At 41.8% G+C, this 11,769-nt stretch overlaps 1 protein-coding gene across 1 annotated transcript in view; it reads right to left on the bottom strand.

The window, feature by feature from the left end:
• Positions 1–3,201: 3,201 nt before the first annotated feature.
• The window catches only part of dtwd2 (DTW motif tRNA-uridine aminocarboxypropyltransferase 2), a 114,027-nt gene continuing 105,459 nt past the window's right edge, over positions 3,202–11,769 (bottom strand). The window contains exon 6 of the mRNA XM_078214620.1: positions 3,202–6,111. Coding sequence (XP_078070746.1) covers positions 5,941–6,111 — 171 coding nt within the window. The 3' untranslated portion in view covers positions 3,202–5,940. The remainder of the gene's footprint in view (positions 6,112–11,769) is intronic.

Here is an 11,769-nt window from a genome sequence, read left to right as displayed (position 1 = left end):
AGCTCTGTGCAAAGTTGGTGCTTTATTCCTCCTGCAGGCTTTCTGGCAGGTTTTTCAATGCACCAAGCATTCCATTGTGTACACCCATCAGCCTTCTTCTGTAGGTTGCCCCATTGAATTCCTCATCTGAGTCCTCTGCAGCAGATCACATGTGCAACCTCAACTTCTAAACGCTGGTACTTGTGCTATCCTTGCTTGCTGCCAAATTGAAGTGAACTTTTTATCAGCATCTCACCACGAGCAGATCTTGCCTGTAATTCTCCCTCTAAGACACGCACATGTCAGCATCTGCGTTGGTGGCTGCTAACATAAATTCAAATGATGATGCTGTCTCTTCATCGTCATCTCTGCTTGGTGTTCTTCCATTGCTTGGTCAGATTACACATCATGGATATTTTAAAGGAAAAAGGCAAACGGGTAAGCGTTATGATCCCTGTGGGGACATCATAAACCAAAGTTACTGAATGATCCCCAAATGTAGAAATTGCCAACAAGATTCCACTTTCTGTAGCTTTTCAACATGCATCAGAACAATTGTAAATTAAACATAAATTAATAGACAAATTGTACTTCAAATAAAAAGGTCAATTTCACTTAGAGATACATTTCTTGCAAACATAATGATTTGCATCACCTGCAGTCCAAATGTGACACTGGATAGCTACACTGTTCCACAACATACTGTTCTTTATTCATGCAGAGTAGATCAGGACTCCTGTCCGACAACAGTTGTCACCTTCAAGCTTCACAGGTATGATCATCATCTGCAAAATACACTTCCAAGAATTTCCTTTCCCTGGGACACCACTTTCCTGATGGTGTATACCTTTCCAGAATTTGTTTTTAACCAACTAACCAATCACACCTCAGTTCACAGTTTGGCCACTTCTGGGAAATCACACATTTATTTAGCATCTCTGATCTATTCACACAACTTTCCAGGTTTTAGATCTTCTTAGCCAGCTTGCACAGTACCTCAAGGGTTCCTGTCTCCTTTTGTGCCAAAGAGACAAGTTGACATCTACAGGGTTGTGGCCAGGGAACTGGAGAATTGCAAACACTCCTATTCAAGAAAAGGTACAAAACTAAACCCAGCAATTACAGCCAGTCAGTTTAACCTCGTGGTGGGAATGCCTTTAGAAACAATAATTTGGACAAGTGTGAACATATGAATATACAAACATACAGACAAAGAACAGGAATAAGCCAATGTGCCTTTTGAGTCTGCTTTGGCCGCTTTTCAATAACATAATGGCTGATCTGATTGTGGCTTCAATTTCATATTCTCACCTATCCCTGATAATCTTTGATTCCCTTGTTAGTCAAGAATCTATCTACCTCTGCCTTAAAAATATTCAATGACCCTGTCTCCAACAGTCTCTGGGGTAGAGAGTTCCAAAGACTCAGAGAAAGATTTTCTCCTCATCTCATCTTGAATGGAAAATCTAGTCTATCCCCCCCAAGGAGAAACATCCTTTCAGCACCCGGCCTATCAAGTCTTCTCATGATTTCATTTCATATGATTATTTTATATGTTTCAATAATGTAACCTCTCATTCATCTGAACTCCAATGGATATTACTAGTACTAATAAAACTGTAAAATTACTAAATTACTTGATTTTTTAAAGATAAACAAGTAAAATATTCACCAATCACTAACCTGTTTCCTTGTGCCCCACAGCCTCAATCTCTGGGCCCCAGAGCCTCTTTCTCTTTCCCCATTTCAGGCCCCAGTCTTTCTTCTCCTCCTTAAATCCTTTCTTTTCTTCCAGAACACTTACCACTGCTGGTGATTGCTATTTATCTAACCAGAGACTTTCTCTCCCACATCTGCTGCTGATAGGCTCACTGTGGTTGACGAAGCAGCCCCTTACAGAATCTTTAACTTCGCTTACTTGTCTTATTGGCATTTGAACAGCGGCATCAGGGGCCACAAAGAGGTCTGGAAAAGCCTGTCCTAGATTTTTCCATGATACACCATGTAGAATTCAGGAGGTGGTTATATTATGGCTTAGATCCTAATTTTGTTGGATAAGACTAATACATTTCACAATAACAATTAAAAGTGATCAATGCTATGGAGCCACGACGTCCACAATGAAATATTGAGATTTGAAAAATAAATCTCAACAGTGACAATAATGAAATCTGTACGAGTGTTTATTTTTAAACTTATTATATTTCAAAAATCTACTAAAATTGAAGCTCAATAAAACTTTGCACAGATATTGGGACTATTTTTGCAAGCTAGTTAGGTCATTTGAGTTGGGAAATCTCCTGTCCTTGAAGATGCACTTTGGTAGAAAGTGCCCTGTCAGACTTGATTTTTGCTGTGTCAGATGCGGATCAGAGGCGGCCAAAAAGCTGACTAAGCGCTGAAAAGGTTGGTTCCATGGGACATTGTCCCAGTTGCTTAATTAAATTTTAAGCCCTCTAGCCCTCATCCTTCAAGCAGCCAACCATCTATAATCACATAACGATAGCTCTTTGAGAAATATCAATAAACAGCTATTGTGACTATTGGAACAGAGTTTTTTGTACTCTCATTGACAGAGGCAGCCTCTTTTTTGCTAATATTTAAAGGGCGGGGGTTTTAATTAACTTTCCATCATGACAGTTCTTTATCTACTCTTCAAGAACATTTGTGTCTACTCCAAAAAATTGTGACTTCCACACGTTAGCTCTTTTCTCTCCTTACAAATGCTGCCAGACTTGCTGAGATTTTCCAGCATTTTCTCCTTTGGTTTGTACACACACACTGCGGGTTAAAGCCCTTGCTATAGTAAAACTGGGCCTGTCTGACCTCAGCATTGAATTCAAATATTCTTGCTGAGCTTGGAATTTCACGTTCTGCCCCCTTTATCCTACCAGCGAAAATGGGATTTGTTGGAAATAAGGGTGGGAATTCCACCAGGTCTCACCAGCCTCTTTTAAATGTCTGCTAAGTCTCCACAACTCCATGAAAATCCAGGCCATTGTGTATTTATTTATTTCCTCAATTTTATTTGACCAACAGTTTCTTCATGCTCTGCACCTTCCTTGATTCCAGGTAGGGACATGCAATTTGCTCTCAGTCTTCTACCAATGTTGGATCTCCAGGCAGTTTCTTGTAGAATAAAGGTTTATGATCAATAACTGATTACAGAAAAAAAAAGTAATTCTATATCATACACAAATGAATAGTCGAAAGGTCCCAAAATAGGTATTTCCTCAACTGCTCTTTATTAAAAACGGATACAAAAGTAATATATCATAGTAAATATATTGCTACTTTCATTGTTGGATGTCTTCTTGAAAGCAATTAAATCTGTAAGTGATACTTTCATTGGATTGATTGTATTCATGTAAGCCAACAGTCCATTATACAGAGCAGAAATTTTAAAAAATCTGCTCAAGTAAAGCAGATAAAAAATTCTCTTCCAGATGTGAAGCACACAGCCGCAAGGAGTTTGGAATTTACTTCTCACATTTATTTTACCCCCAAGTGTCCCCATACTCTATACCTTGCTAGATTAACAGCATAGGTTTGATGTTAACTCCCAAGCTGCAACCAAGGGCAGTTCTCTGGCAGTTGCTAACAAAGTGACCCGGGCAACTGAACATTGATTTTTTTTCCTTCCCACTCAGGACCTCTGAAGTGCTTGGCAACAAGCTTGTTATCAGCAAAAGGCTGTATAGGGAACTGTAGTTAGAAACTCTGTACAACGCCTCATCACCCATTTGTTTCATTCTTTTTAAATTGTTGTCTATGAAAGTTGATGACTCAGGAAATGCCTATTATCACTGTGCACCATTTACAAGTTGCAGCGGTTTCAATTCTGCATCTGAATTAATACTTTATTCCAGCCAGGACTGAGCTACACAGAGTTAAAATGCAAAGCAATGCAGGAGAGGCAGCGGTGTAAATGAACAGATTAATTTTAAACAATTATTTTTCTTTCCAACCCCATAACAAGCAAACTTCAAAGATTAAAGTCCAATTATGAACCGTAGAGTCCTCCAGCTAACGTTAGGTGTAGCCGAATACTTACCCCAACAACTGCAGATCAGATAAAAGAACAAAAGAATTCTCCCCCACCGCAAACAAATAAATACACCAAGCTCAACTTCAGTTTTCTCTACTACTCCATTCTAAATATTGAAGCATTGCAGTTTGAGTCTAGCATGCTATCATAGATGACACCCTGATATCTGCAGGATTTGATAAGATAACTATCGGAAACACTCATTTGAATGCACAAGCCTTTACTTTTAATTACTCTTTCCTTAATTCTTTTGACAATACAGAATTTTGAATTGCTAAGGTATTTTAAATGGCTGATGTCAACTTTACACCATAAACTGAACTATACAGGAATGAGCCATGATTTGCTTTCAATATGACTGAAAGATGCATGGTACAACAGCACCTTCATTATAATCAAAGACCCTGAAAATACATGGTACCATTCCACTGGCGTTTGTGCCATGAAGAGTGTCCATGACTTCCACACCGGACCCTATAATAATGTAAGAAGTCCCACAACATCAGGTTAAAGTCCAATAGGTTTATTTGGTAGCAAAAGCCACTAGCTTTCGGAGCGCTGCTCCTTCGTCAGGTAAGTTGGAGTTCTGTTCACAAACAGGGCATATAAAGACACAAAATCAATTTACAAAATAATGGTTGGAATGCGAGTCTTTACAGGTAATCAAGTCTTAAAGGTACAAACAATGTGAGTGGAGAGAAGGTTAAGCACTGGTTAAAGAGATGTGTATTGTCTCCAGCCAGGACAGTTTACATTGTCTGTACCTTTAAGACTTGATTACCTGTAAAGACTCGCATTCCAACCATTATTTTGTAAATTGATTTTGTGTCTTTATATGCCCTGTTTGTGAACAGAACTCCCACTTACCTGATGAAGGAGCAGTGCTCCGAAAGCTAGTGGCTTTTGCTACCAAATAAACCTGTTGGACTTTAACCTGGTGTTGTGAGACTTCTTACTGAGTTTACCCCAGTCCAACGCTGGCATCTCCACATCATGCCTATAATAATGGGCAGGTCATCTAATTATGGAGGGGACACCTGCCAAAAAAAAGGGAGGCAGGGTGAGGAAGAGGTTGAAATCCAACAGCAACTAGAAAAGTTTCCCTCCCTCCAACATTGCCACCCTTAATGTCATGAGTTCAATCACAAACAGAAGCTAGCACTGTACACTGGATCCTATAATGTGTTCAGGTCCTCCTTACATTGGGAATTTTCTTCTGAGCCACTACAGAGACTCAGTATTTCCAAGTACAAAATAGAAGTTGGGATCCAATTTATAACTGCACGTTATTGTCTTTGATAAATTGGAATTGCTTGTGGATTAACTAGCTACCCAGCTTAAAATTTTCCTGACTAAAGAAGTCCAGATAATAAAGTTCGTAAAAGCCAGCTGTGAAAATTGATTGAGATCGGCCTGAGTAAAATGTCCTGTTCTTGTCTAAAGGAGGTAAACCCAAGTGAGGCTAACAAAACCATGTTGTTTAAATATAGCCCTGCTTCATTATGCTAGTGAGAACCTTAGAATTGTAAACTAGCCCTCAAAAAACAGAATAAAGTGAAAGTTTTAAACCCCTAAACTTATTAAGGAGTGACTTATTAATAAGTTTCCTCAGGACATCTGTCACTGTACTGCTATAACACCAATAAATTTCAGGAGGAACCCCATGTAATTAAGATTCCTGCTGAACATTTGCCTAAATTATGGTGACATTGCAAGGGAAGCCCTGAAGAAACTTGTCCTCATAGAGTACGGTCAAATTGAAATAGCAACAGGAAACAAGGAATCAAACTTTAGAAAACTGATGTGCAGTCAAAGTTTCAAATGAAAATTCAAAGATAGAAAACTATGATTCATAGAAAATTTCACAAGTTCTGCTGACAAAAATAAAGCCATATTAAAATTATACTTGTCTCCTATACTTTGACATTGTTCACTAAACGTTCCATTCTATTGAGTTTACGTTTGTTCTTTGGCATTGATTTTGCATACAATCCATTCTTGATCAGATGTTCCTTGCTGTGATGGATCTGAGCTCCATGCTGAAGCTGGAATGAGCACAAAGCTTGAAGAGGGCGTAGGATAACCTGTAGATTTAAAACAGCAGAAATGACTGATAATTCAGAAGTAATTCAGAAGTAGACAGCCCGACTAGAGAGGGGGCTATACTGGACCTGGTACTGGGGAATGAGCCCGGTCAGGTCTTCAAAGTTTTGGTAGGGGAACATGTGGCAAATAGTGACCACAATTCTGTTAGCTTTAGGATAGTGATGGAAAAGGATGTGTGGTGTCCCAAGGGTAAGGTGTTGGATTGGGGGAAGGCTAACTTTAGTGGGATCAGGCAGAAATTGGCAGCTCTTGATTGGGAGAGGCTGTTTGAGGGTAAATCCACATCTGGTATGTGGCAGTCTTTTAAGGAACGGCTGTTAGGGCTACAGGACAAGCATGTGCCTGTAAAAAAGAAGGATAGGAAGGGTAGGATTAGAGAACCGTGGATAACCAGGGAAATTGAGGGACTGGTCAAAAAGAAAAGAGAGGCGTATGTTAGGTCCAAGCAGCTAAAAACAGAGGGAGCTCTGGAGGAGTACAAAAAAAGTAGGAAAGTACTCAAACGGGGAATTAGAAGAGCAAAAAGGGGTCACGAAATGTTCTTGGCAGACAGGATTAAGGAGAATCCCAAGGCATTTTATTCATACGTTAGGAACAAAAGGGTTGTTAGGGAAAAAATCGGACCTCTCAGGGACAATAGTGGGGACTTATGCTTGGAGCCCAGAGAAGTAGGGGAGATCCTAAATGAATACTTTGCGTCGGTATTCACAAAGGAGAGGGATGTGTTGACTGGGAGTGTCTCTGAGGGGAGTGTTGAACCATTGGAGAAAATCTCCATTACAAAGGAGGAAGTGTTAGGTTTGTTAGAGAATATAAAGACTGACAAATCCCCAGGGCCTGATGGAATCTATCCAAGGCTGCTCAGGGAGACGAGAGGTGAAATCGTTGGGCCTCTGACGCAAATCTTTGTCTCGTCACTGGACGCAGGTGAGGTCCCAGAGGATTGGAGGATAGCCAATGTGGTCCCATTATTTAAGAAGGGTAGGAAGGATAACCCGGGTAATTATAGGCCGGTGAGCTTGACGTCCGTGGTGGGGAAGTTGTTGGAGAAGATTCTTAGAGATAGGATGTATGCGCATTTAGAAAGGAATAAACTCATTAACGATAGTCAGCATGGTTTTGTGAGAGGGAGGTCATGCCTCACTAACCTGGTGGTGTTTTTTGAAGAAGTGACCAAAATGGTTGACGAAGGAAGGGCCGTGGATGTTGTCTATATGGACTTTAGTAAAGTGTTTGACAAAGTCCCTCATGGTAGGCTGGTGAAAAAGGTTGGATCTCATGGGATAAAGGGGGAGGTGGCTAGATGGGTGGAGAACTGGCTTGGTCATAGAAGACAGAGGGTGGTAGTGGAAGGGTCTTTTTCCGGCTGGAGGCCTGTGACTAGTGGTGTACCGCAGGGCTCTGTATTGGGACCTCTGCTTTTTGTGATTTATATAAATGATCTGGAAGAAGGAGTAACTGGGGTGATCAGTAAGTTTGCGGACGACACAAAACTGGCAGGACTTGCAGATAGTGAGGAACATTGTCAGAGGCTACAGAAGGATATAGATAGGCTGGAAATTTGGGCAAAGAAATGGCAGATGGAGTTCAATCCTGATAAATGCGAAGTGATGCATTTTGGTAGAAATAATGTAGGGAGGAGCTACACGATAAATGGAAGAACCATAAAGGGTGTAGAGACGCAGAGGGACCTGGGTGTGCAAGTCCACAGATCTTTGAAGGTGACGTCACAGGTGGAGAAGGTGGTGAAGAAGGCATATGGCATGCTTGCCTTTATAGGACGGGGCATAGAGTTTAAAAGTTGGGGTCTGATGTTGCAGATGTATAGAACGATGGTTCGGCCGCATTTGGAATACTGCGTCCAGTTCTGGTCGCCACACTACCAGAAGGACGTGGAGGCTTTGGAGAGAGTACAGAGGAAGTTTACCAGGATGTTGCCTGGTATGGAGGGGCTTGGTTATGAGGAGAGATTGGGGAAACTGGGGTTGTTCTCCTTGGAAAGACGGAGGATGAGGGGAGACTTAATAGAGGTGTATAAAATTATGAAAGGCATAGATAGGGTGAACGGTGGGAAGCTTTTCCCCGGGTCGGTGGTGACGTTCACGAGGGGTCATAGGTTCAAGGTGAAGGGGGGGAGGTTTAACACAGATATCAGAAGGACATATTTTACACAGAGGGTCGTGGGGGCCTGGAGTGGGTTGCCGGGCAAGGTGGTGGAGGCGGACACACTGGGAACGTTTAAGACTTATCTAGACAGCTAGATGAACGGAGTGGGAATGGAGGGATACAAAAGAGTGGTCTAGTTTGGACCAGGGAGCGGCGCGGGCTAATTGTTCTTTGTTTCTCGTTTCAAGGCTTCATTCTATGATCATCTTGCTGGTGCCAGTACAGAGCGAGACTGCGGATAGTTGGGAACCTGTCTCGGGGGCAGGGAATTCATATGGTGTTCGTGGAAGTGGAAATGAATAGGGTTGGGAAGCATTTTCCGATCAGGGCCAGTGTGATCTCCTGGACTCGTTTCGATCGCCTCAGGGGGTCGGAGAGGAATTTCCCAGATTTCTTTTCCCCATATTGGCCCTGGGGTTTTCACTCTGGGTTTTCGCCTCTCCCTGGAGATCACATGGTCTGGAATGGGGGGGTAGGGGTGAGTTAATAGGTTGTGATGAACAAAGCATCATAGCTGTGAGGGACAGCTAGGGGATAGCATATTAGTATGTAGATAGGCTGGAAAATTGGGCGGGGATTCAGGATTCAATCCTGGACCGGGGAGCGGCGCGGGCTTGGAGGGCCGAAGGGCCTGTTCCTGTGCAGTATTGTTCTTTGTTCTTTGTTAATATTTATTGATTCCATTAGTGTTGTAATATGCCTTCAAGGTGTGGCAGGATCACATCACTAGAAGTGTGCGACCCTGTCTTGGTTTCATTTTTGCTTTTAGGAATATAAGCACAGGAGTAGGCCATTCAGCTCATTGAGCCTGTCCCACCATTCAATTAGATCATGACTGATCATCTACCTCAATATGACTTTCCCACACTATCTCCATATCCTTTGATGTCATTAGTTGCCAGAAATCTATTGATTTCTGCCTTGAACATGTTCAATGACTGAGCATTCACAGCCATCTGGGGTAGAGAATTCCAAAAGTTCATTACCATCCGAGTGCAGATATTCATCCTCATCTCAGTTTCAAATGGCCTGCCCCTCATCTTTATTTATTTTATTTATTAGTGTCACAAGTAGACTTACATTAACACTGCAATGAAGTTACTGTGAAAATCCCCGAGTTGCCACACTCTGGTACCTGTTCAGGCACAGTGAGAGAGAAATTAGCGTGGCCAATGCACCTAACCAGCACATCTTTTGGACTGTGGGAGGAAACTGGAGCACCTGGAGGAAACCCATGCAGACAATAAGGAGAATGTGCAGACTCTGCACAGACCATGACCCAAGCCATGAATCAAACCCGGGACCCTGGCACTGTGAGGCAGCAATGCTAACCACTGTACCACCGTGCCACCCACTAAGATTATGTTCCCTGATTTTGAGGTTGCATAAACTAGGATTGTTTTCACTGGAAAGATGGAGGCTGAGCGGAGACCTGATACCGGATGGATAGAGGTGTTTTCCCAGGGTGGAAGTGTCAATTACAAGGGGGCACAGGTTCAAGGTGAGAGGGGGAACATTTAAGGGAGATGTGCAGGGGAAGTTGTTCACGCAGAGAGTGGTGGGTATCTGGAACGCACTGCCAGGTGAGGTGGTGCAAGCAGGCACATTAGCAACATTTAATAGGCATCTGGATGGGCTCATGAATAGGGAGGGAATAGAGGGATATGGACTGAAGATGGCAGAAGGTTCTTTTTTAGTTAAGTTAGGGCATCATGAATGGAGGGTTGGAGGGCCAAAGGGCCTCTTCCTGTGCTATACTTTTCTTTGTTCTTAATTGTTCTTTAGACTTACCAGCTCGGGAAAATCTTATCTATATAAGAGTCACACCCTGTAAGAAATGTGTAAGTTTCAATGAGGTCACTCTTCATTCTTTGAAACGCGAGAGAACAGTCTCTACAATCCCTCTTTATAAAATATCCTGCCATCCCAGGGATTAGTCTGGTGAACCTTTGTTGCATCTCTCTATGGCAAGTTTATCCCTCCTTAGATAAGGGGACCAAAACTATACACAATACTCTGCCAGAGCACACATCCACAGCCCTGCTGCTGACGTCTTCAAGTTTTCTGCATCTTTATAGCTGTTCTTATGTGCCGAGCCTAAATAAATGAACCCATAACGTGTCTACCTCATCCTTTATGAGTGACTGGTGCCTTAGATCATTATAACAACATGGCAGACAGTAAAGATAGTATTCCTTCTGGTATTGTTGATATCACGAGCCTCCCATGATTAAATGGCCAGATTAAAGAAAAAAAAGGTCATTATCAAGTCTCAGAAGTGTAGTCACAGTTAAGCTGCATTGCAAAAGGTTAGTATGCAGATAAGCAAATAATTAGGAAAGCGAATTGAGTGTTATTGTTTGTTGAGGGGAATTGAATACAAAAGGAGGTCATGCTTCAGTTACACAGGGCATTGGTGAGACCACTGCTGGAGTATTGTGTACAGTATTTGTCTCCTTATTTAAGGAATTTAATACATTATTTAAATACATTGGAAACAGCTCAGACAAAATTTCCTAAACTAACAACTAAAATGGAAGGGTTGTCTTGTGAGGCTAGATTTGTATCTGCTGGAGTTTAAGAGAGAAAGAGGCAAAATGATTGAAACATATAAGATCCTGAAGAGTCTTGACAGGGTGGATGTGAAAAGGATGTTTCTTCTCGTGAGAGAATCGAGAACTGAGAAACACTACTTAAAAATAAGGGGTCACCCATTTAAGACAGAGATGAGGAGAATTTTTTCTTGGAGGGTGGTGAGTCTTTGGAATTATCTTCCTCAAAAAGCGGTGGAAGCAGAATCTTTGAATATTTTTAAGGCAGAGGTAGATAGATTATTGATAAGTAAGGGGTTAAAGTAGGTGGGAATGTGGAGTTGAAGTTACAATCAGATTATCCAGGATGTTATTGAATGGTGGAGCAGGTCCAAGAGGCCAAACTGCTGCTCCGATTTTGTTTGTTTGTATGATAAACGTTGTCACCATTTTGCAAACAACAAAATTAGGTGAATAGTCAATCCATGTTGTTGATGTTGGCCAGCACTTGGTAAGCAAGACTTAGCAGAAGTTTAAAGATGACCATCCTCCAAATTGCAATCTTGGTCTCATTTAGAAATTTGAGCTGTGTATAAAAGAATAATCCAAAAACAGACTTGCTAAATGATTATTCACAGAAATAAACTATTTTTGTTTACCATTGAGATTTCTTCACTGATCCCCTTCAACTTCTACATTGGACAATCTTTTTTTCCTTGATGACTTTATGCTGCAACTGTACAGGACCTTGGTGAGACCACATTTGGAATAGTGTGTGCAGTTCTGGTCACCTCACTATAAGAAGGATGTGGAAGCGCTGGAAAGAGTGCAGAGGAGATTTACCAGGATGCTGCCTGGTTTGGAGGGTAGGTCTTATGAGGAAAGGTTGAGGGAGCTAGGGCTGTTCTCTCTGGAGCGGAGGAGGCTGAGGGGAGACTT

This window comes from Mustelus asterias, chromosome 6 (assembly GCF_964213995.1).
Source record: "Mustelus asterias chromosome 6, sMusAst1.hap1.1, whole genome shotgun sequence".
Taxonomy (NCBI): Eukaryota; Metazoa; Chordata; class Chondrichthyes; order Carcharhiniformes; family Triakidae; genus Mustelus; species Mustelus asterias.
The sequence above is the reverse complement of the archived record's forward strand: the minus strand, read 5'-3'. Positions and strand labels throughout refer to the sequence as shown.